This window comes from Corylus avellana, chromosome ca2 (assembly GCF_901000735.1).
Source record: "Corylus avellana chromosome ca2, CavTom2PMs-1.0".
In the NCBI taxonomy this organism is placed as follows: domain Eukaryota; kingdom Viridiplantae; phylum Streptophyta; class Magnoliopsida; order Fagales; family Betulaceae; genus Corylus; species Corylus avellana.
The window spans coordinates 22,135,742-22,162,492 of NC_081542.1; the positions used below are offsets into that span (position 1 = coordinate 22,135,742).

Genomic DNA, 26,751 nt, shown 5'->3' on the forward strand with positions numbered 1-26,751 from the left:
CGATTTGAAAATACAAATTTTTTTTTTCCACATTTTCAAACTGCCATTTTGAAAAGAAAGAAAAAAAAAAAACGCATTTTCAAAGGAGATATTTCTATAATTTTGTTTTAAAACATGCTTTTAATATAAGGACTACAAGCCTGTTTGGGATTGCGTTTGAGGGTCCTAAAAGTGCTTTTAATACTTAAAAAACCCGTTTGAAGAAAAAAAGTACTCGTTTGGTAAAAAAAATTAAAGCGCTTTTAAGGGTCCGAAAAGCCTAAAAATGGCCAAAACGCACTTTTGGCAAAAGGTTAAAAATGAAGCTTTTGCCCAAAATCTATTTTTGACTTAAAAGCTCTATTTCTCAAACGCAATTCCAAACAGACTCTACATTGTATTGATAATGATATATTGAGAATGATTATAGAGACCTCTGTATATAGAAAGGTTATGAGTGATAAGCAAGTAACTCTAGACTAATTGATGTTGGGAATAAACCTTAGAGAATAATATAAAATATTCTAACAATGTAAAATTAAGATATATAAAATGTTATTTTTTTTATATTACCTTTTGTACGTCTACAAGTATTTGAAAAATGTCAATATTAAATAATATATATTGTAAGATTAAGTAGAATTAAGCTGTTTAAAATGTCTTTTTCCCTTCTTTTTTTTTTTTTTTCCTTTTGTCTAGAAATATCTAAAAATTGATAATATTTAATACCCTAAAGGAAAAAAAAAAAAAGGAACATGTAGGGAAAGAGAGAGCACATAAGGATATATATCACTTATGGGTGAAATGGAGGTCAAAAGAGAGGTATATAATATTACATCACATGACAAATGAAAGTCCTTATTAAGTGTCACATTTACTACAGTCAAGGCAATTGATCATTCTTTCCTTGGCCCTCCTTGATAAAAACCCATTGATTACCTCTGGCAATTCTTTCTACTGCTCAATTGTTGGACACTTGGAGTGGACATCTTCCACTTTCTAGCAAAACATACGTTTACGGGACCCGAAAAGAAATCTAGACAAGAATGTTGAGCTGATTATATCAACCAAAAGTTCATAATGTAGCAGAATATAAGTGGAAATTGGGACACCAGCTAAAGCAATTATAACAATAGGAACCTTTGTCATTTTGTGCTGATATACCAAAAAGCAGGTTGCACCAAAGGCTACAACCATGCCTACTATGGAGATGAAGAGCGCGAGTAGTCCAAGCATCAATCTTCTAGGTAATGTACTGAGAAAATCCATTTCTGTGTAACGAGATGTGAGAATTGACAAGAAAATTATTATCGAAGTTGAAGAGGATAACAATGCTATTGAATTTGATATGAAGAATACCAAAAACCAATTATGTTCCAAAAAGATAGGAGTTCCCTTTCCTTCTTCATTGCCACCTGGTACAGTGAAAGTTGCAGCGAAAACCACAGTGGCAATTAGTGTTGCCACAAGCATGCAATGATTTGCCGTGCTCCTCATCCACATTTCACCAGCATGTTGTAAATTTTCATATCTTTTTGTAAATAAATCCTGGGGTGTTTCTCCGTTGCAATTCTTCGCATTCAATAATTTAAGGGGCACAATCTTTTCAATCTCCTACAATAATCAAGGTGTAAATTGAATGGTAAATTTTCGTCCAATATATATATGAAACTAGAATAAATGAATTGAAGATACAATAATATCAACACACCTTATACCATAATAACTCTCGTTGCATATGAAGTGTTGCTCCTGAAAGGATCTTTAGTCTCTCTACATGAGCTAATTCTCCGACTAATATTCCAGTTAAGTGTAGCATGTTGTTCCCGTATTTGTCACAAATGTTTGCAACCATATTCTTGAAAATGCCTATCTCATGTATTAGGTTGAATATACTCTCTTGCCGATAAAGAATAGAAATGTGAAATATATTTTGCTTGTTTTCATCAAGCATCCAAATGAGGTCATGATTATTGCGTATAAGTATAGTTAGGAATTCAACATTCCCTAACTTAGCAGCACAAAAAATTGTAGTGGCATATTTGATAAACTGCTCCGATGGCAACTTTCGAACATCTGTCCAAATGGCTTCAACTAATTGATGAGAATATGCCCGCATCAACGCTTTTTGATAGACGCCTTTAAAGCCTAGGATTAGGAAAAGAATTTAAAACAAAAAAAAAAAAAAAAGATTGTAAAAATTTATTTATTCTATATTAGTATATTACATTATTTTAATTAACAAGATTCTTAACAAGAAATGAGACAGAAATTTTCATTGAAAAACTGAAGATAATGTAATGCATTAAATGTGGTCATTTATGTCATAGTTGTGGACTTCTTTGGATATGTTTTGTCTTCCCGTCTTGGCATAATCCATAAATAAATATAATACATTAGGAGAAAAGTACAAACTATTTACATTTTGATTCTTAAGATGAAGTTAATTTTTGGTTCAATAGGAAGCCCTGGCCTGTTGTCAGCCTTTTTTGAAGTTTGGCTCATTGTTAGCCCTCGCCTGTTGTCGGTAGAGTTTTCCTCCAAACTGCGTTGGAGGAATTTTCTCCAACCTATTCTATAAAAATGACATGTGTCCTCTACATGTGAGAAGCACATTCTTTTTTTAATTGCAATGACAAAGTTGGAAGAAATTTTATTTAATTAGCATGTGATTCTCATATGCTAATTAAAAAATATGTGGATCTCACATGAAAAGTAACACATGTTATTTTTATAGAATAGGTTGGAGGAATTTCCTCCAACCCATCCAAAAAACTCTTTCCATAGGAAATATCAATAAACCTTTTTTTTTTTTTTTTTTAGCATCAATACACTAACTTGATTGTTAGAGTGGGTAAATACTAGACAAGTACTTATGTGACTAAATAATGAGTTTTGCCTCTTTCCTCCTCATCTTACATTATTTTTTTTTATATGTAATCAAAAATTTATAGAAAGCTTAAAGTGCGCTAAAGGACTACCAAATAGAAGAGTAAGAAGAGCAGAAAAAACCTAACGAAAGACACCCGCAAAAACCCAAAAAGAAGAAGACTCAAAATGAAAACCCCCATACACTTCTCCACTACCCTGCCTTAAGTCCCACGAATAATTGTAAAAGTCATTCTTGTATCTTTCTTGTATCACTCCATAAATGAGATGACATTTAAAATTACTATTTGATCAAAATTTAACAATGATCAACTACAAGCCAAATGGTAATTTAGAAGCCGCATCATTTTTAAAGTAACACAAAAGAGACACAAAAGTAACTTCTAACATTACTCAAATCCCACAAAACAAAATGACACCAACAAAAAAACACCCCACAACTGTTGGGAAATTAGGCGCTGCCAATTCCTTTCTAGGATCTTGGGACAATCTGTCAAGAAAACAACACACAAGTGCAATAAATAGTATTTTACTAAATATACAACTCAGTACGTCCCCAGGTAAGATTGGAGGAGTCACACCGGTCTCACTTAAAATCCAATCTTTCCTAGTCAGAACATACCCGTGTATTTTTGATTAGTACTATAAACACGCACAAACATACACAAGACAAGAGATTTATACGTCGTTCGCCCAATACTGTCTACATCCACCGAGTTGCAGAGATTTCACTACTTTGGGAGAAAATAATAGGGAGACTTTACAAGAGATATTTCAGAGAGAGATTGCACACAATTCTTCTATGTTGTGATCTGCAATTCTTATATGCCTAACACTAGACTTATCTCTCTATACTCTTTTCTCTCAACCTTTCCTTCTTTTTCTCTCTCTATACTTTTCTTGTCTTAGCTTTTTGAAACATTGAAGCTTTGATGCTCCTTATATAGGTGTAGAAGGGTTGGTGAGAAACATGAAAGTCCATGGTTGGTGCAACAACCATGCACTATTCCTTCGACAGCTTGGTTGGTGCAACAACCTTTCACTATTCCTTTGACGGCTTGGTTAGTGCAACAACCTTTCACTATTCCTTTGACGGCTTCTAGAAAAATACTACCATAGTTTACTCATTTGGCTCCATTTTCCAACAATCTCCCACTTGGAGTCTAATGAGTTGTGAATCTCAACAATCTCCGCAATTCCCTCTTCTGCAACTCGTCCACTTGTCCTCAAGCCTGAAGACCAACTGAAGTTGAGCACAACTTCAATTTCTCTATAGTAACTATTTTGGTTAACATGTCAGCTTGATTCTTGCTGCCCTGGATCTTCTCAAGTGTCAACACCTCATCATCTAGAAGTGATCTGACGAAATGATACCGAAGTCCTATGTGCTTGGTTCTTGAATGAAATGTTGAATTCTTTGCCAAGTGTATCGCACTCTGGCTATCACTGTACAAAACATTCTTCTTTTGTCTGATGCCAACAATCCTTGTAACCAAATCATCTCTTTGCTAGCCTCAGTTACAACCACGTACTCTGCCTCTGTAGTGGGTAAAGCAACAACCTTCTGTATCTGCGAAATCCAACTCACTGTAGTAGTACCTACTGTGAAAACATATCCGGTAGTGCTCCTCCTGTGATCTACCTCTCCAGCAAAGTCTGCATCTACAAACCCTTGTAGTTTTAGCTCACCATTTCTGAAACATAGGCTTCTGTTAGTTGTACCTCGTAGATACCTTAGTATCCACTTCACTGCCTCCCAGTGTTGTTTCCCGGGTTTTGACATGAATCTGCTCACAGCTCCCACTGCATGGGCTATATCTGGTCTCGTGCAAACCATAGCATACATCAAACTTCCAATGGCTGAGGCATATGGAACCTTAGCCATGAAGTCCTTCTCTTCTTCTATCTTGGGGGACTGATCCTTGGATAGCCGGAAGTGACTAGCCAAGGGTGTGCTAACTGGCTTAGCATTACTCATACTGAACCTTTTCAGAATATGGCCAATGTACTCCTCTTGAGACAACTGCAAAGTACCCATTTGCTTGTCCCTATTTATTCTCCTCCCAAGAATCTGCTTCGCTGCGCCCAAATCCTTCATGTCGAACTCACTCGATAGTTGCTTCTTCAACTTCTGGATTTCATCCATATCCGAACTTGTTACTAACATGTCATTGACATATAGTAACAAAATAATGTAATTGGATTCAAACCTTTTGAAGTAACAACAAGGGTTAGCGTTGCACTTGTTGTAGCCATGCCTCTGCATAAACCCATCGAACTTCTTGTACCACTGTCTTGGGGCTTGCTTCAGGCTGTACCAGTTTTTAGTCAATTTGCACACAAGTTTCTCTTTCCCTTTGATTGGAAAACCCTCCGGTTGTTGCATGTAGATCTCCTCCTTTAGGTCTCCATGGAGGAAAGCAGTCTTCACATCTAACTGCTCTAAGCGCAACCCCTCTGCTGCAACAATGCTTAGAACTGAACGAATGGTATTAAGTTTCACAATCGGTGAGAAAATGTCGGTGTAAGCCTTTGACCACCAATCTCACCTTGTGTCTCTTGGAACCATCATGTTCCTCTTTGACTCTATATACCCATTTGTTGTGTAGAGTTTTTTTTCCCACTGATAACTTAGCTAGCTCCCATGTCTTGTTAGAGATGAGAGACTTCATCTCATCCTTCATTGCAAGCTCCCACTTGCTCGAGTCCTCTACCTAACATGCTTCATCATAGCATTTAGGTTCTCCACTATCTGTTAATAATAGAAAGTTCATGTACTTCCTGTTTGGTACATGTGGACGAGCAGACCTTCTAGGTGTAGGCGTAGGAGTTGGATCTTGTGGTGCATGTTGTTCTGTAGGTTCTTCAGGTTCTTCAAGCTGAGGATCCTCACCAACTTTCTGCACCGGACTACTTTCTAAAAGATCATTCAACTCAACATACACAGGATCATCTTGTACTGGACTAGTAGGTTGTGTAGTACCTCTATCTTTGTACATCACCTTTTCATTGAAAACCACATCTCTACTTCAAATGATTTTCTTATTTTGATCATCTCATAGTCGATAACCGAACTCATCTCCTCCATATCCAATGAAGGTGCACTTTAGTGACTTAGGGTCTAGCTTTCCCCTGACATGATCACTAATGTGCACATAAGCAATGCAACCAAAAACTTTTAACCATGAAAGATTTACCTTCTTTCCGCTCCATATCTCCTCCGATATGCGTTGCTCCAATGGCACTGATGGTCCTCAATTAATGAGGTAGGCTGCTGTGTTGATTGCTTCAGCCCAAAATTGCTTGGGTAGGCCTAACTAAATGGGCATGCTTCTGGCTCTTTCTGTCAGTGTTTGGTTCATCCGTTCTGCCACCCTGTTCTGCTGTGGGGTTCTTGGAACAGTCCGTTCCAAACGGATACCATACCTTCCTGGAATGGTCATCAATGAAAGTCACAAAGTATGACTTTCCGCCAATGGACAAGACTATAGCTGGCCCCTAGACATCTGTGTGAACTAGCTCCAGCTTCTCATTTTTGAGGGTTCTGCCACCCGTTTTAAAACTCACCCGTTTCTGTTTGCCGAAAATGCAATTTTCACAGAAGCCGATATTAATCGACTTTAACTTTGGTAGCTTCCCCAATGAGTGCAAAACTTTGAGCCCTTTTTCACTCATGTGGCCTAGCCTTTGGTGCCACAGATCTGCTTCAGCACTTATATTCGCAATAGCAATAGTATCCCTCATATCTGTGGTCATATAGAGGGTATCAGTCTTTTCACCTTGAGCTATCATCATAGCCCCAAATGTGACCTTCCATTTACCTTTGTGGAAGTGAATGCCATGCCCTTCATCATCAAGCTGTCCCACAGAGATCAGATTCTTCTTCAGCTCTGGAACATGTCTGACTTTGTCCAACTTCCATACTGAATCAACATGTATTCTGATCCAAACATTTCCCATGCCCACAACATCCAGCGTTGTACCATCAGCTGGATACACTTTCCCAAAATCTCCATTAACATAGTTTCCCAAGATTTCGCGTATCGCTGTTATATGAAAGGAAGCCCCTAAGTCCAACACCTAAGAATCAAAGCGACTGTCAACCAAGAGGATCAGGGCCTCTTGCGCTTCATTTGCCACCACGTTTGCAGAGTCGCTTGTTGCCTCCTTTTTTGGAGCTTTACACTGATTTTTGTAGTGACCCGTCTTGCCACAATTCCAACACTCAATAGTTTTTGAGCTATTCTGGCTGTTGGAATTTCTTGGATACCTTGACTTGGACCTACCGACCCTTGATCTCGACCTTCCATGCCCGCTGCCTCTGTTTGAACTTCTGCCTCTACTTTCCACATTCAAAGCAGATCCAGAAGTGGACTTATCATCTGCCTTTTTCATGGTCACATGAGAGATGATGTCTTGCACAATCTCATTGAACTCGAGAGTTCTCTTTCCAAACATGAGCGTAGTGACAAAATGCTCATATGAATCTGGAAATTATGCAAGCAATAACAAGGCTCGATCTTCTTCACTGAATTGAACATCTATCCGGTTCAAGTCGTTGATCAAAGCGTTGAAGATGTTGATATGCTTCATCGCGTCCTCGCCTTCCTTCATCTCCAGTTTGAAGAGTTTCTTCTTGAGGAAGAGCTTATTTGACAAGGATTTCCCCAGATATATGGCTTCTAGCTCGTCCCACATATCTTTGGCAGAGATCGCTGATATCATATGATTTAACACATCATCTGTGATGTACATCTCAATGGTAGAGATTGCTTGTTGATCGATATTTGACCATTCGGGGTCAGTCATGTCCTCAGGTCTTTTTTCTAAGGCAACTAGCAGCCTTTGTTGAATAAGAACGCCACACATCCACCTTTGCCATAAGCCAAAACTGATCTTCTTATCAAATGGCTTTATTTCAACTTTTATAGATCCGCCTGATCCATAATTTGGACTCCACTTCTTCGAACTGTCACTTGGAGAAGCAACTTCAAGGGTGGTTTCGGGGGTTTCGATAGACATCCTTCTTGTTGTATAAACTTGACGCTATTGCTCCCACTCGAACGGAACAGGAACCGAGCTCTGATACCAATTGTTGGGAAATTAGGTATTGCTAATTCCTTTCTAGGATCTTGGGATCCAATCTGTCAAGAAAACAACAACACACAAGTACGGTAAATAGTATTTTACCAAAGATACAGCTCGGTACGTCCCTAGGTAAGATTGGAGAAGTCACACCGGTCTTACTTAAAATCCAATATTTCCTAGACAGAACATACACGTGTATTTTTGATTTGTACTATAAACACGCATAAACATACACAAGACAAGAAATTTATACGTGGTTCGGCCAATACTGCCTACATCCACCGAGTTGCAGAGATTTCACTACTTTGGGAGAAAATAATAGGGAGACTTTACAAGAGATATTTCAGAGAGAGATTGCACACAACTCTTCTATGTTATGATCTGCAATTCTTATATGCCTAACACTAGACTTATCTCTCTATACTCTTTTCTCTCAACCTTTCCTTCTTTTTCTCTCTATACTTTTCTTGTCTTAGTTTTTTGAAACATTGAAGCTTTGATGCTCCTTATATAGGTGTAGAAGGGTTGGTGAGAAACATGAAAGTCCATGGTTGGTGCAACAACCATGCACTATTCCTTCGACGGCTTGATTGGTACAACAACCTTTTACTATTCCTTTGATGGCTTCTAGAAAAATACTACCATAGTTTACTCATTTGGCTTTTTTTTCAACAACAACTACCCCTCAAACACCCTTTCATGACCAAGAATGCCATGTTTATTTCTTACCCTAGATTGTTTATTGGGATCAAACATATTGATTTTCTTATCATTCTAATTTTTTTTAGCTATACACATATGGCAGTCTCAACCAACTCTTGATCAATCTTTAAAATAAAGATGTAATTTCTAACATTTTATATATATATATATAAAGAGAGAGAAAAAGAGACAGATTTTATATATATGCAAGGAAAAAGAGTTTGGGTTGGAGTCAAACTAACAGTAGCCTATGCATCTTTCCCAGACTGACATGTGACTTCTACTCCCAATTGCAATAGGTTTTCTTGCCAACTGTTCCAATGCTGTACCCCCACTTTTATCCTCGGCAATTGTTAATGATGAATCTTTTTTCAGCATTTCCAGTGCTATATCTGTTCTCCAAAACAACACATTAATTTGATGATCAATGTCAATGGTTGGTTCAGAAATCCTTACATAATCAATAATATTGCATTAGTAGTGGTAACTCCTACTTATCTAACTACCTAAAGCTCATTGTCACAATGCATAACCCTTATGAAATTTCAATGCGTTAATTGTCTAAAACTGATCACATGCACTCAGTGAGATGAAGGACATACCATACAAATCGCAGAAAATAACTTGTAAGAGGAGCTTAATGCGTTCATCAAAAGTCAATTCTTCAAATTTTGTCACACCGTATAGATATAACACCATGTCTTTTTCTCTGTGCATAGCTGCTATGAGAAGTGGTAGAAGTTCTTGTTTATTTCGGATCATTGGCAGTTTATTGTTCATTTTCACCATCTTCTTAGCAATTTCCACATTTCCTGACAAAGCAGTAATGGCAAGGGCGGTATCTCCATTGTTGTTTATGAATTCTAACTGTTCTGCAGTCATACAATTCAACAGTTCTTTTACAAAAGCGGTCTGTTTTGTTGTAACTGCAACTTGAAGAGCATTCATTTGCTGCACTGTTATGGGAATTTCCCATATATCTGAATATTTCTTATTTAGGTCGTTAGCGCTTTGCCAATCACCTTTTGCTGCAGCTGGATAGAGGGAATCTCTTATCGATTGATATCTTTGCTCCCCTGAAATTTTTCGAAGTAGCAAGGTATTAATTGCAATATTTCGATGATAAATCATGCCAATTTAGATGCTAATTAAGAAACTGGAAGAATTAATGGGGAATCTTCTATTCGTACATATCTACAGTAAACGATTTTTTTCTTCTTCTTTATTTTCAGACCCTTGTGGGGATAAGGATCCCTAATTTTCAAATTACGTGAATTTACGTGAAAAATGCTATTTAAGTATTTATTAAAAATGTGATGGTGTTACGAATGAAAATTGAGTATATTTTTATCATTTTCTTGCACTTTATGTCACTAAAAAACTTTGAGTAAAAAAACTGTTTTTTGATTTACCTAAGAAAAAGTATCTCCTCAAAAGTGAAGAAAAAACCTTTTAAAAGAACATTTATTTTTGCTGCCTCCTTAACATGTCATATTTTTAATAGGTAGACCGTTTGATGCAAAAAAAATATAATAAAAAAAAATCACATAATTTTAGAATTTATAATTTTTTTTTTTTAAAAAAAAAAAAATAGTACATCTTGATCTCGTATGTGGTTTTTATTTTTCTTTTTTTCCTTTGTCTTAATTTCTTTGTCTATAAATAAAAGATGCTTTTGGCAGAAATTTGGAAGTTGGAAAGGAACGGAAGAAAAAAAAAAAGAAAAAAAAAAGGGTTTTTCCCTAATATATTCTAAGGGTATGTTTATAATTGTATTTGAGAAATAGAGATTTTAAGTAAAAAAGAGTTTTTGGACAAAAGCTTTATTTTTAATCTTTTACCAAAAGTGTGTTTTGACCATTTTAAGCTTTTTGACCTTCAAAAGCGTTTTGAATTTTTTTTACCAAATGGATTTTTTTTTTTTTTTTTTCAAACCAGTTTTTAGGGTATTAAATGCACTTTTGAGGTCTTCAAACGCAATCTCAAACAGGCCCTAAAACTTATATATGATGTAACAACGTCATGAGGACAAGAAAATAGCAGTAATGCTAAAAGTCCATTTTGTGTCCCTCTTATATCACTCTAAGAATGATATGACTCTTGAAATGACCATTAGGCTTGTGATTGATCATTATTAGATTTTAATTAAATGATAATTTTAAAAGCCACTTCATTTTTTGAATAACATAAGATAGACTTCTAAAATTACTCAGAAAAGAGAGACAGCTTACTGTCATCAGTTTGAAATTCATTTGCATTATGCTGGCTTGTGCTTTCCTCCTCTACTACATCTATCTTCACCGATTCTTCTTGGGAAGTCCTAGCGTCTACGCTAGTTTCTTGAGGTACTTCAACATGCTGATAGCTGCTTGATGGAATTGATGGAGCAGAAGAGGATCTTTGTTGATCGATAGCTGGTTCGGAAGAAGGCCTTTGAGGATAACTCGTTCGTGGAAATGTCTTCTTCCTTGCAAATATTGTCACCTTTGTCATTTTTATTGTCACCTTTTGTATTGTCACCTTTGCCTTGTGTCTTCTTTTATGAGGTATGTTGACAGCAGCCCCTTCCATTTTTCTTTTCTTTTTTTTCTTTTTTTTCCTGGTTTCGTAAGAAATAAAATCGGTGAGAAACTAATTCATTCATTTACAATAACTATAACTTTATCTATTTATAAATCACTTAATTAGGTCAAGTGGTGAAAAGTGACGAGTACCAAAAAATAAATAAATAAATAAAAATACTAGACCTACATCCCCTTTACAAGTTTTTTTACAACATGCGGCATGTGATTTGGGGTGTTAAATTTCTTTTAGTGGTTGACGTAGCTCCAATCACATGCTGACACATGTCGACATTTAGTGTAGAGGAATTTTAGGTAGAGAATTACTCCAAAAAAAAAAAATTAGTGTTTCTCGATCAAAATGAATAACTTATGATCTAACTCAAGTTTACAGATACTGATGATTTATAATGGTAATTGAATTGGATATTTTAATATTTCAATCGATCTCATATTGAGAAGATGTATAGCCCACATAGAATAATAGGATTATAAAAAGATGTGTTAAGTCTTACATTGGTTTTTTACTAGGTGAAAATGAGTTTTATATAAGCGATTATAGAAAGCTCCAATTGCAACCTGACTTCTTTTAAAGTGTGATAGCGTAGATATAACTAGAGCCTTCTCTTGGTCGTTAAAAAAAAAAATTGTATGAGAATCTAGTAATTAGGTCATCTGGTACTAAAACATAACATGCGCCGATGAGGCATCAAGAATATAAGGGAGATTGCAACACTACAAACCCACATAGAGTTCGATGGATTACAAAGAAGCCCAACTTTATAAGCAATTCTATAGAAATCTAATTGGAACTTGATTAGTCATTTTGTTGCAAGTGCACTTATGAATGTCGAGTCTCACATTAAGAAAATATAAAAGAAAATAATAGTTAATATACATAAGTGGATCTTAGCTCATTAGCTTAAGCTTTTGGGCTAGAGTGTTGTTCAACTATGTATTTAGCCAATGTGAAAGAGACTCACAAGTAAGGGGAAGATTGTTGTAAGTGTTGAGTCTATTGAAAAAATATAAAAGAAAAATAGTAGTTAATATACCTAAGTGGACCTTAACCCATTAGCTTAGGCTTTTGAGCTAAAGTGTTGTTCAACTATGTGTATTAATGTACTCTTGGTAAAAACTTCATAACTACTTTATCTCTCAACAAGTGGTATCAAAGTCATGATTAGCTTCCTAGGACACGTCGGGTTTGGAGTTATGTCCACTTCCGCAACTCTTGAGGCAAGACACTCTTGGAAATGTAAAAAGAATCACAAGCAAAAGAGAGTTTGGTCAATGTGAAGAAACTAACAAGTGAGAGGGAAATTGTATGAGTACAATTGTGTGCGTTGAGTCCTACATTAAGAAAATATAAAAGAAATGAGTAATTAATATATCTAAGTGAACCTTAGCCCATTAACTTAGGCTTTTGGGCTAGAGTGTGTGTTGAGTCCTACCTTTTGAAGTGATAAAACATATGCGATTAACGCATTTTCAAGAGAGAGGAATAATTTTAAGTAAAACTGCATTTTTCATTTTTCTTGCTCATAATGCCTATCAAGTTTTCTTCCCGGAACTTACACAACACAAACTGGGAATAAAATCCTCTCAATTTCAAATGAAATGAAGAATATCCATTTTAGTGTAAAAAGAAGAGTAATATTGTCTTAACACTAAAGTTGAATGATAATATTTACAATATTATACATACTTTTACACTAAATGGATACTCTCCATTTCAAATGAAATTGAGAGGATCTTATTCCCACAAACCAGTAGATAGAGACACCTAGTTGTAATTGATTATTTTTAAGAGAAAGTTCACATACTCCCTTCAAATTACTACCCAATTGACCATTTTTCTCCAAATTTTCAAATGCTACAATATCCCACACAAACTACCAAAAATTGACAATGTCCCTCTAATGACGAAAATATCCTAAATAAAATTCAAAAAATTAATAATAAAAAAAAACTAAAACTAAAAATTTTAAAAAATTAAAAAAGGGACTAAATTTTTTTTTTTAAAAAAAAAAAGAAAATAATTAATTCATATATTCTTTCTCGAATTTATGGGGGTATTTTTGTCTTTTTTTTGAAAAAAAAAAAATTATGGCTATTTTATCTTTTTACAAGCTTTAGAGGACATTGTGATTTTTTTTTTTTTTTGGAGGGAAAATCAATATGATTTTATTAATAATGATGAAAAGCATAAAAGCTCTTATAATCACAGAACATACAGTTCTGCAAGATCATAGCCGAAGTTAAAAGATTACACGTCAAAAAATGGAAAACATAACAGATCTTATAATAAAAAACCAATCTATGACGTCAAACATCCGTTATCCCAGCCCGATCTTCAGATTATAGAACAAATCTGCTAACATAGACTCCTTCGAGGAACACAGGAAGCCATTTCCCAGGTGTGATAATTTGGCAGCCAAGGTATCAACCAACTTGGTGAATTTCTGAAAATATTCCGAAATTGACATGCTTCCCTTCTTGAGAGTGGTAAGTTGAAGGCGAAGTTGCATTGAGCGAGCACGGGCTTTGGAAACAAACATAGTTTCCAACGTGAGCCATAAGTCCCGTGCAGTGACACATTTAACGACATGAACTACAACGTCGACGGTGAGAGATGAGATCAAAATGCTAAGCACCAACTGATCACGCATGTGCCATTTAAGCCAATCTGGATTTGTGGACACAATGTCAACGTCATCAGTTTTGGACTTGAGGGTTGGAGGAGGACTTTTAATGGAACCATCAATATGGCCTTGAAGATCTTGGCTTTTGATGATGGGCAAGATTGCAAGTTTCCAAACTAGATAGTTGGTATCAATGAGTTTGTGAGGAAAAGAAGAGGGAACTGTGTAGGTGATGGGATTTGCGGAAGAGGATGAGGCAGCCATAGAAACAGAAAAAAAAAAAACTTAAAAACGACGTTAGTCTAGGAAAGCTCTGATACCATGTGATAATTTGGTAACTCTAGTGTTTGGGTTGTACTGCCTTACCATTAATTGTGGTTAAGGCTTTGTATATATAAATAGAACTGTTACAAAAGATAACATAGAGATTACAAATTCAAATTACAAATTCAAATGACAAATGGTTTATCTCAACTAATTCTATCCTTATCTTCACTTGAATGATTGTTTGAATTCTTGATAACATGGAGAGAGTTATTAGTTGATAACTCTCTAACACCAGGTATAAACAAAATACTCACACCCAAACCATTCTCCTCTTGACCCGAAAGCCAGAAGCATTATTCACGTCCTCAGCCCAACAGCTAGGACCATAAAATAAAAATAACAACAACAAACAAACAAACAAACAACAAAAAATAAAAACAACAACTCCCACAAGCAGCAATGGAGAAGCACAACATCGTAGATATTCCTTCGGAAGACACGCCTTGGCTGAAGAAAACAATCAAATCTAAGGTTGAAGAGACTGGATTTGGATTTAGATCTAGATCTACAAACTAGATTTAAAGCAACCCGCCAGAAACGGAGACCAGTGGAGCCTATAGAAAATACCTCAAGCACTGCTACCATGAAAGGGAATGAGGAAAGATCTAGATCTAGATCTTCTTTCCTCTTGAGGTTCTTCTCAGTGTTTTTTAGATGAAAAGAGAGATAGATGAATTCTAGAGAGAAGGCACCGAGGAGATTGTGAATTGAATGATAATTTAAGACAATATATATATAGACTTTTACCTTAATTTATAACAATTTGCGAACCAATTTTAACAGGACAAACAGTACTGCACTAAACCATCACTCACAGAACTTTTTTTGATAACTTCCTTTTTCTGGTTTTTCATAAACTTTTCTTCTACCAAATTTGTAAAATAGTAAAGAAGAGCCATCATAAGAAAAGTACAAAATTATGATTTAGGGATTGGAAAAGAAAAGAAAAACGTATGATGCTTGGTTAGTGTTAAAAAAATGAAAGAATATACAGATACAAATTTAAAAATAAAAGAATAATGGTAAGGAAAAAGCGTGAAATGCTAAAGTCATGAATCATGATGATAACAACAACTATGGTGAAGATTTAGATTTACTACGTACAAGTACTTGCATACTTACTATTCGAATTCTTGCCGTTGCAGATTGAGCTTCAGATCCTCTTGAGCAGTCGGAAGAAACGGGGGAAGTCTTTTGATACTCAACCTTGCTGGAGTTTTGGCCAAAAGGTGGGTTAGATTTATAGATAGGTTTGATTTTTTGAAGCGCCTTTTTGTTTTTTTTTTTTTTAATAGGAGTTGAGATTTCTGACTGCCTCAAGCGTCAGAGACCTCTTTATTTTATTTTATTTTCTTTTTTCTTTTCAAAAAAAATTGTTTTTTTAAATTGAAGAAGAGAAGTATTAAAGGAAAATTCAAATTTGAAATATTAGCATTAAATTTGAGATATTAGCACTAAATTTAGGATGATAAAATCTATTTTAAGTGATACCATCCCTAAAGGATTAACCTTCTACTCCTAGGTTTTAGTTTTAAATCCAAAAATAAATTTTGAGGCATTAGAAACTAAATATTAACTCATAAAAATTTAACCAAAATAATAATAATAATAATAACAACAAAATCTAGCATGACTAGGAAGAGAGAGATTTTTCTACAATTTTTTTTTTTTTTTTTTTTAATAAAACCACATCAGATTTTGACAGACACTTGTCTGACTCTTGGCAGCCTGATAGCAGAATTCTTTTAATAGTAATAGCAAGAAGGGAAAAGTTCAGACAAACTACTACCCACAATGTCTTTTTACACTTCTAATTAGGACAATGTCCTTGCCAAAAAAATTGATAATGTCCTTCAAGACAAGACAAGACAAGACCAAAAAAAAAAAGGAAAAGACAAAAATGACTGTAGATTTTTTCAATAACACAAAAATACTCTAATAAATTAGAAAAAAAAATTTAAGAAAAAATAAATAAATTTCCACACACTAATTTTTTACTTTTTTTAAAAAAAAAAAAAAATTATTAAGGGTATTTTCATCACTGGGGGACATTGACAATTTTTTATAATTTGGGGACGTTGTCCCAATTAAAAGTTTAGAAAGACATTATGAGTTGGACAAGAACGGAACTAGGTACAACAATGGGGGACAAATGTCCCCCCAAAGTTTTTGAAATTTTCATTAAAATAGGTATATTTTATATATTTGCTCCTTAAATTTAGAAATTTGTCCCCAAATTAATTTTTTTACTCCCTTGTGTTTATCTGCAGCAAGACTCTCTCTTTCTCTTAAACTTTTTCTCTCACACCATACTCGAAGACTTTCTCAGTTCTCTTTCTCTCAAACTCTCTTAGACAAGATAAGTCTTACTGGTGGGCCGTGATTTGTTGTGTCCTGTCACCTATGTCTAGCTCATCTGAAAAGTGAAAAGTCTTGTTGATCTCATTCTCAACAAAGAGCTGTGCGCATGCTGTTCATCTCATCTCATTTTGATTTCTTGAAGGAAGCCTTAAAGGTTCTTTCAATCATTTGTTTTGTAGCTTAGTTGCATTGCATTGTTATATATATATTCATTAAAAGGTACACTTGCAAATTGCAAGTTGCAATCTTGCAGAATGCAGAGATTCCTTGCTACTAGCCTACTTCCTATGTGGACCACGTGGGACAGAACTTAAAGTGGCCAAGTGGGTCAGTGGGTATGTTAGTGGGTTGGTGAATTAGAAAAATAAAAAATTAAATATTAGCTTTGTGAGTGTGGGCTGTATCATACTATCACGCTTGGCTTAGTTCCTAAATATTCATCTAATTTGAGATTTGATCATAATTCATATTAAAATTAATATTTGATGACTTATCTTTATTATTGTAAATTTGCAGCATTGTTTTGAAGTAGTATTGTTGTTGGGAACAGATTTGCAGCGGGAACAATATTGATAGTATTGTTGTCAGGAGCTTCAAGATATTTTGTTAGGAGAAACAATTCACACTCGAACATACCATTTTTCTTAAATCCTATAGATTGTGCTTAGTTTATATTGCTAATAATTTATGTTTTTGTGTTTTTGAAATGCATAAGATTAAGATTTTGAATAAGTATTTAATGTATTTTGATCTAGAAAAATTATACAAGTTTTGTTTTTAGCTTTCATTGTTGTTAATTAACTTAAATATTTGATGGGTTTGGATTCATTAATTCATTTGGCATTCTTTTACTTGTTAGTGGTAATAACAACTATAATAAAATTTTAACAAAAATAGCTTGTAATTTACTATGAAATTATATCTTACTATATGTATCTATGTATTCGGTAGGTGCTATTATGGCCACGCTCAGGTAGAATAGCAACAATTAGTTTCTCCGGCCTACCCTTTGAATTAGAAAAATAAAAATAAAAATCCGTCCTCCCACACTCAAAATCCTAGTTCCACCTCTGGAGTTGGGTGATAATTTGAGGATAGTACGTAGACTTTACTCTAACAAAAATCAACTAATTTGATATATATATATATATATATATATATAAGAAAAAAAAAAAAAAAAGTAAAAGACAAAGCGTTGTGAAACACGCCAAATTATGTCAATTGCAATCCATTATTGTTTCATTGTCACCAGGCAAAATAACTATTGAAAAAAATACAAATTTTTACTTTAGTTACTTATTTTTTTATATACACTTCAACAAATTCTCTATTTTACTATCTATTTTCTTTAATATTATTTTGTGCGGAGGAGAGTGTCAAAAAAAAAGGAGGAGATAGAGAGTAAAAGGAAGAAAGAGAGATAAAAATAATAATAAACAAAAATTTTAATGTGACTAGTGAATAGGCTAATCAATCTATCGACTATTATTTGTATTTTTTTCTTTTCAACAGAATAATTATTTTGCAGTTTTTCCTTTAAGTATAGAGAATAACTATTCTCTACAAAATAATTATTTTGCTGTAGAGGAAAAAAAGCTAATAACAATCAAATCTAACTATTACCAAGGATTTGTGAAAAAGATCACTGCATTATTTATTATTTTTTGGAGGGGGTAGTTCACTGCTTTATTTTTTTATTTTTGTTCTGGGGAGTTCACTGCATTATTGTTAGTGGGGTTAAGACACCTTTTTAAAGTCATTTTCTTAAAAGCAAATGGACAAAACACTGTTCACTACATTATTGTTAGTGGGGTAAAAATACTTTCTAAAGTCGAGTGATTATGTCATAAGAAAATGACTTTAGAAAAATATCTTTAACCCGAGTCGTGCTATGTGGCTGCCTTAATTCGTCGGCCAAAAATTAAAAAAATAATAATAAAAAAAATTGTTATTTTGTTTTTTTTTTTTGTTAGTTAAATTTCTATGAGTTAGTATTTATGTTCTAATACTTCAAAATTTGTTTTTAGATTCAAAACTAAAACTTATGGGTGTGAGATTAACCCTTTAGGAATGATATCACTTAAAAGGGATTCGATCATCCTAAATTTGGTGCTAATGCCTCAATTTTAGTGCTACTGCTTAAAATTTGGTGCTAATATTTCAAATTTAAATTCCCCTTATAACATCTTTCTTCTTTAATTAAATTTAAAAAAAAAAAAAAAAAAAAAAGTAAAAGACAAAGCGTTGTGAAACACGCCAAACTATGTCAATTGCAATCCATTATTGTTTCATTGTCTCCAGGCAAAATAACTATTGAAAAAATACAAATTTTTACTTTAGTTACTTATTTTTTTATACACACTTCAACAGATTTTCTATTCTACTATCTATTTTCTTTAAATATTATTTTGTATGAAAGAGAGTGAAAGAAAAATGAGGAGAGAGAGAGAGTAAAAGGAAGAAAGGGAGATAAAAATAATAATAAACAAAGTTTTTAATGTGAATAGTAAATAGGCTAATCAATCTATCGACTATTATTTGTATTTTTTCCTCTTCAACAGAATAATTATTTTGCAATTTTTTCTTTTAGTATAAATAGTGAATAGACTATTCTATGCAAAATAACTATTTTACTGTAGAGAAAAAAAAGCTAATAATAATCAAATCTAACTTTTACCAAGGATTTGTGAAAAAGACCACTGCATTTTTTTTTTTTTTTTTTTCCACTGTTTTATTTTTTATTTATTTTTGTTTTGGGGGAGCTCACTGCATTATTGTTAGTGGGGTTAAGGCACCTTTTTAAAGTCCTTTTCTTAAAAGCAAATGGACGAAACACTGTTCACTACATTATTGTTAGTGGGGTAAAAATACTTTCTAAAGTCTTGTGCTTATGTCATAAGAAAACGACTTTAGAAAAATATCTTTACCCCGAGTCGTGCTATGCCAGCCAAAAATTAAAAAATAATAATAAAAAAAATTTGTAATTTTGTTATTATTGTTATTTTTTTTTGTTAGCTAAATTTTTATGGGTTAATATTTAGGTTCTAATGCCTCAAAACTTATTTTTAGATTTAAAACTAAAATCTAGGGGTAGACGGTTAACCCTTTAGGGATAGTATCACCTAAAAGGGATTCGATCATCCTAAATTTGGTGCTAATGCCTCAATTTTGGTACTACTACTTAAAATTTGGTGCTAATACTTCAAATTTGAATTCCCCTTATAACATCTTTCTTCTTCAATTAAAATTAAAAAAAAAATTAAAAAAAAAAAATGTAAAAGACAAAGCGTTGTGAAACACGCCAAACTATGTCAATTGCAATCCATTATTGTTTCATTGTCTCCAGGCAAAATAACTATTGAAAAAATACAAATTTTTACTTTAGTTACTTATTTTTTTATACACAATTTAACAGATTTTTTATTCTACTATTTATTTTCTTTAAATATTATTTTGTGTGGAAGAGAGTGTGAAAGAAAAATGAGGAGAGAGAGAGTAAAAGGAAGAAAGGGAGACATAAATAATAATAAACAAAGTTTTTAATGTGAATAGTAAATAGGCTAATCAATCTATCGACTATTATTTGCATTTTTTTTCTCTTCAACAGAATAATTATTTTGCAATTTTTTCTTTTAGTATAAATAGTAAATAGACTATTTTCTGCAAAATAACTATTTTGCTGTAGAGAAAAAAAAAGCTAATAATAGTCAAATCTAACTATTATCAAGGATTTGTGGAAAAAGGCCACTGCATTATTATTATTTTTTTTTGGGCGGGGGTGGGGGGTTAGTTCACTGCTTTATTTTTATGTTTTTTTTTTTTTTTTTGGGGGAGCTCGCTGCATTATTGTTAGTGGGGTTAAGGCACCTTTTTAAAGTCATTTTCTTAAAAGCAAATGGACAAAACACCGTTCACTACATTATTGTTAGTGGGGTAAAAATACTTTCTAAAGTCGTGTGCTTATGTCATAAGATAACAACTCTAGAAAAATATATTTACCCCGAGTCGTGCTATGCGGCTGCCTTAATAGCGTCGGCCAAAAATAAAAAAATAATTAAAAAAAAATTGTTATTTTGTTATTTTTTTTGTTTTGTTAACTAAATTTCTATAAGTTAATATTTAGGTTCTAATGCCTCAAAACTTGTTTTTAGATTCAAAACTAAAACCTGAGGGTGGAAGGTTAACCCTTTAGAGATGGTATCACCTAAAAGGGATTCGATCATCCTAAATTTGGTGCTAATGCCTCAATTTTGGTGCTACTGCTTAAAATTTGGTACTAATACTTCAAATTTGGATTCCCCTTATAACATCTTTCTTCCTCAATTAAAAAAAAAAAAAAAAAAAGAGGAAAAATGGCTAACGCTTGGCTGACAATTTTGACAGCCGGAAATCTCTACTCCTTTACCCCCCTAACAATAATGCGAATCCGGCTAGTTTGTTAAAACTTTTTTTTTTTTTTATAGAAATTTTTTTCATATTAGTTTAAAAATAAATTTCTCCAACCCACTCGACTGTTAAGTGTCTTCTAACATGTGAGATAGGCATATTTTCTTTAACATCATTTACACTTCTTTATTGCCCTCTTACTAATTTGGGAACCCAAATATTCATTTTTGAAGAACTCAAACAAACTTGACATTTATTAAAGTGGTTGAAGAAAATTTCTTCCCAAGTGGTTTAGAAAAAAATTGTGTCTTTTTTTTTGAAAGCCCACATACTTCTTCAAACTACCACTCAATTAATAATGTTCCTTAAATTTTAAATTGAGACAATGTCCTCTTCCAAACTACCAAAAATTGTCAATATCCTTGGAATGACGAAAATACTATTAAAATAAAAAATAAAATAAAAAACAAATTCAAAATAAAAACTAAAACTAAATTTAAAAAAATAAAAATAAAAAACTAAGGTGTTAAAATTAAAAATTAAATTAAAAAATCATTTTTTTTCTTCAAGAAAAAAATTATTATTATTTTTTGACTTTATTAGAATATTTTTGTTTTATTGAAAAATATTTATGGTCATTTTTGTCTTTTTGTTGCCCTTAAGAGGGACATTGTCAATGTTTTTGATAGTTTAAGGGAGACATTGTCGCAAATGAAAGCTTAAAAATACATTGTCAATTGGATAGCAGTTTGAGAAAAATATGCAAATTTTTCCTCTTTTTTTTTTCTACCCAAAAGTTAAAATATTAATAAATAATTTCCTACATAACACATTTACATCTAGTGATTTTTTAAAATATGAGATTCTCAGATTTTAAAATCTGACCTCTCCATTACATCTAACAGTCCAAACAAATATAGATGTTTGTTTGTTACCGAAGTAATAATTTCAACATGTCAAACTCACTTGCCTTGGTAACACACAAACCTCTACATTTATTTAGACTGTCGTTAGATATAATGAATGACTCAAATTTTAAAAAATAAGAATATCATATTTTAGAAAATACGAAGATCGGAATCGCTTTGTTGAAATATATAGGCTTTGATACCATTTTGAAATATAAAAATACTAAAATATTAAAGAGAAAGAAAAAGAGAGCGGAAACGAAGAGACACGTGTGGACTACATCTTGTAGAGTAATGATGCAAAGCACGCGGCGTGCGTGGCACGCCCACGCACGCCAGTGCAAAAATTTTTTTTTTTTTTTTAAAAAAAAATAATAAAAAAATAATAAAATAATAAAAAAAAAAAATTTTGTGCCTGGCGTGCATCACTGTTGATGCACGCCAGGCGTGCTTTCCATCATTACTCCATCTTGTATATTCAGTGTATCAAAAAATATTACATAACTCTCTATTTATAAAGAGACAATGAATAATGATCAAGAAACCTTAAAGTAGACCTAGACTAATTAAGAGAATAAACCTTACAAGGAAATATAATAATGGATAATAAAAATATTCTAACATAAAGAAAAATAACTTATTAAGGAAAATATTAATAAACCTAATTTAGAAAATATAAAATATTCCAACATCACCCTCAAACTCAAGGTCTAAGCTGAGTTTGGAAAAGAGAAGAAATTAAAGGCATCCAAAATTGATGGTTGGATCAAGGTAATGTCAGGGAGACAGGCTGAAAATGACGGCCGGAGAAATACCAGAGGACGGAGACAAGCTACTAAAAGAATCCAGCGAAGGGCCAAGCCACAACTGATAATGAGGCCGGAGAAAAGAAACTAGCCGTTAAAAATCCTGTGAAGGTCCAAACCACATGATGCCAAGATTCGTCGACAAAAAAGATGAAAAAAGGCTGAAAGTGACGGCCGGAGAAATACAGGAGAATGGAGACAAGCTGCTAAATGAATCCGGTGAAGGGTCAAGCCGCAACTAACAATAAAGCCGGAGAACGAAAACTAGCTGCTAAAAATCCTGTGAAAGGCCAAATCACATTGTGCCAAGATTCGCCAATGAATAAAACCGTGAATCACAACAAAATTGGAAGATCGTCATAAGAGAATGCTAGAAAACACCATAGAAACATCATAAGACTTTTATTGAAAGCCACAGAAACAGACACGTGGCTCTGACACCGTTAAAATATATAGGTTCTGCAAATTTTTTCTTTACAATTATCTTTCTATTATCTTTTTCTACACGCTTAAAAATACTTTTACATCATGTTAAAATATTATTTCACCCAAACCAAAACAAAAAATCGCCTAAAATGAGTTATCAAACACCACTATAGTGTCGTGAAGAAACAGCAAAAGAGAAAACGTGTGAAGGCGTGATGAACCGTGCCCATACGTGAAGATTTAGGGCTTAGGGCAGACGAAGGAGCCATCGAGGAACCAATCGCGGTTGAGACGAAAACCGTTGAGAATCTATTCAGATCTCTCAGTCCCAGCGTCTGTCATCATCAATGCCAAGATACCGTGGTGTGCGGCGTGTGAAGTTCTGAAGCCCCTCCTCCATCAGAAAATGAAGGTACCAATTTTGTTTGTAAATTTTAAATTTTTATCAGCTGTTAGATGTTGTTTTATTGGGTTCCCAAATCATGTGATGGGTCTAGTGGCTTATTTTTTTCACTTTAATTATTCCCTGATGTATAAATCTGAGTGGATTTCTATCATGTTTTATTACAGAAAGTGATATTGAAGGTGTTGTTGACTGATGACAGATCGAAGCAAAAGGCCATGAAGTCAGTCTCTGGTCTTAAAGGTATAGGGATTTTATCCGATTGTAATTCTACTACAACCCCTTTGGTAGTCTCTGGTATTATGCTTCATGTAATCATGTCGATTGGGATCAAAAGTTGAAGGAAAATCTGTCTCAATTGTCAAATCTGATTAGGCGACTTAGTTTATTTGATTTCTTTCTTGAATTTTCATTGATTTATAGAAAAAAACTGCCAGATCTTAAAGCATGAAGATTTGACTGACTAATTTGGCTGGTTCTTTAACGTAATATTTTAGGGGTGGAATCGATCTCCATGGACATGAAGGAACAGAAAATGACCGTGATCGGGGATATCGATCCGGTTGATGTAGTCAACAAGTTGAGGAAGATCAGCTCCACGGAAATATTATCTGTTGAAACAGCAAAAGAGGTGAAGAACTATGAGCGTAAGAAAGAAGAGCCTAAGAAAGAAGAAAAAAAATGTGAAATGGCACCACCTATGGTGCATTATCAAGCTTATAGCACTTTCCAGCGGTTCCAGCCCAAGGATGATGACGTGGCTAAGCTCGAGAATGCCTACCAGGCCTATAATCCTTACAATAAAAGAAAAAATAATTGAAATCTTTTTTTTTTTACTGTTCTTCAAGAAGAGAAACATATGTACATGCATATTAATGTTTTATGTTGTTTGGAATGGTTTGTTTTGAAGGATGCTTTGTCCCATTTACTCATTTCCAATGTTTCTTAGGTCATGTTTGAAATTGTATTTGAATGGTTTAAAAATGTTTTTAATACTCAAAAAACTAGTTTGAAGAAAAAAGTATTTGTTTGATAAAAAAAATTAAAAGCGTTTTTAAGGGTTAAAAAAACTTAAAAATTGTCAAAACGCACTTTTGACAAAAGCTTAAAAATAAAGTTTTTGCCCAAAAGCTCTTTTTGACTTAAAAGCTCTATTTCTCAAACGTAATTACAAACAGACTTTAAAAATACTTTGCCCCCTTTTTATTATTTTTCCTCTCCAATACTTGAAAAAAAAATTTTAAAAATTAAAAAAAAAAAAAAAAAAAAACTCGGAGAACGATAACTAATTAGCTAGCAAGCTCAGCTAGAGCCCATAACTTTCAAATGGTATATATATTTTATGCAATTTTCTTCCTTTAACTCTACTTCGCTAATTTTGAAATGAAAAGATAATTTATGACCTCTTCTACACTTCTTCAAGCTTCAAAAGAACAAGACCCGGTTGACAGAAGAAGGCTATGGTCTATCTTCCATTCATCAATAAGGCTTGCATTTTGTTATTTTCAAAATGATTTTTAGGCCTTCAATGTCAAATTGTGGTAAAGGTCTTAGAGGAACCCTGAATATTTAGTTGATGTAGACTATAGCATATCAAATCCAACAAATGTTGCAGCAGCAAGGAACAGAGGCAGAAATCAGTTGAGACTAGCTAGCTCCATTGTCTGCCTCGTCTTCTCCTGGAATCACTTATTCCATAACATTTTTACAATGCGAGTACAACCGGCAATTTTTGATACAACCTACAAATCTAACATAAACTCAATACAAAATTAGCAGGTTAAAGGTGTATGGTCTAACCCTTATTAGTTAAATAGATCGAGTTAGAATTAACTTATATAGTCTTGTATCAATGACCTGACACGACTCGAACCTAACATGAGACATTTAGGGCTGATAAATTGGTTAAGACTGAAGGGTATGACTCGTTTAATTAAATGGGTAGACTTATTGTTGACTTATATAATCTTATATACATACCTTAATGCGATATATACAAACATGAATTATTACCCCTAGTTGTGAGATGTTAAGGCAATAGTTTTCACTATAGTAACAATTGCCAATAAGTTCAACATATTTGACCCATATTCTCCTACAAATTCAATAGATCAACAATTAGATTTGTAGTGTCCATCATTGACTTATATGGTGTCCACATAAGTCCACAAATCTAATTGTTGGTTTGTAAGGTAAATGAGCCAAATATAGAGAAAATATTGACCTCTAGCATTTCTCAATTGGAAATAGTAATCTAATAATGAACTTCAATCACTATTGTTTTCCAAAACTGCATTCTCACATTAGGAAAAGAAAAAAAAAAAAAAAAAAAAAACACACTCACACACAACAAATACACTCTCCAAACACATTAACAAATATATTCATTTTTCTTTCCAATTCGAATTTATTTGATTTAAGAAGAAAGAAATGTATACCAATAAATTTGGCATGCACCAAAATTTTGAGTATACTGCTCTGAGTTTACAAGGTTTTTACTTGGTGTAAACCAAATTTGTTCCTATTACTAATGGAAGGGGAAGAATGTGACTGTTATAATGTTAAATTTTATCCATCTGGTAATTGAGGTTTGATGCTCACAATAGCTAGAAAAACTTCATTGCAGGATCCAGGAACTCCCACCAGCAGAAGGCAGTGGATGTCCATTAATTTGGGAACTGAAATCTTTAAGGACCAAGTTGCTCAATGGACTGTTAGTGACTTAGTCACGGGTTAATCAAAATAATTAGAAAGTTATTTTGACTAGTCTTGTAACAAAAATTAGCAAAAAAATGAGCGTCATTTGACTATACATTTTGGATAAAGAAATAACTGGTTATTATAATGTTCAGTAAATTTGTTGAGTAATACTTCAACAGTATTTAAAATAAAAAATAAAAAATAAAAACATGAATTTTTTTTTGAAAAAAAAAATGTTACATAAATAATGATTTTTTTTTTTTTTTTGAGTATTTATATTAAATCCCATGTGAACGCTTGCCTGTGAAGTCTTTAGTTTTAGATTTATTAATGTATATATGGATTTCGTAGTCGTCATTATGAGCCCGTCCTCGTCTGCAATCTGATCCATTCCTACCTACACGGGGCCCACTTTTTTTGTTTGTACATCATCTTCAACGGAACTTGCAAGATAACATTCTTTTTGTCGTTTTGCCCCTTCAATTATGTAACACATCTGGCAGTTATTCCTCACTCTTGCGTATTCCTAAAGGCATTTTATTTTATTTTATTTTATTTTATTTTATTTTT

General features: G+C 33.3%; 2 protein-coding genes across 4 annotated transcripts; one reads left to right on the forward strand and one right to left on the reverse strand.

The window, feature by feature from the left end:
- Positions 1 to 737: 737 nt before the first annotated feature.
- LOC132168865 (ankyrin repeat-containing protein NPR4-like) lies at positions 738 to 15,443 on the reverse strand. Of its 3 annotated transcripts, none has more exons than XM_059579938.1 (7): positions 15,314 to 15,443; positions 10,890 to 11,257; positions 9,261 to 9,734; positions 8,901 to 9,050; positions 1,691 to 2,127; positions 1,120 to 1,593; positions 738 to 1,015 (listed from the first exon to the last, which is right to left on the reverse strand). In XM_059579938.1, exons 2-7 carry the CDS (start codon positions 11,227 to 11,229, stop codon positions 995 to 997), a joined length of 1,896 nt encoding a protein of 631 aa, XP_059435921.1. In that variant the 5' UTR covers positions 11,230 to 11,257; positions 15,314 to 15,443; the 3' UTR covers positions 738 to 994. The 3 variants fall into 3 exon arrangements, with proteins under 3 accessions (XP_059435921.1, XP_059435920.1, XP_059435922.1); XM_059579939.1 differs by lacking the exon at positions 738 to 1,015 and having other exon boundaries at positions 1,132 to 1,250; positions 1,339 to 1,593; XM_059579937.1 differs by having other exon boundaries at positions 738 to 1,593; positions 15,314 to 15,442.
- Positions 15,444 to 23,159: 7,716 nt separating this feature from the next.
- Positions 23,160 to 24,393, forward strand: LOC132171190 (heavy metal-associated isoprenylated plant protein 39-like). Its single transcript, XM_059582439.1, has 3 exons — positions 23,160 to 23,490; positions 23,649 to 23,724; positions 23,979 to 24,393. Exons 1-3 carry the CDS (start codon positions 23,485 to 23,487, stop codon positions 24,299 to 24,301), a joined length of 405 nt encoding a protein of 134 aa, XP_059438422.1. The 5' UTR covers positions 23,160 to 23,484; the 3' UTR covers positions 24,302 to 24,393.
- The last annotated feature ends 2,358 nt before the right edge of the window (positions 24,394 to 26,751 follow it).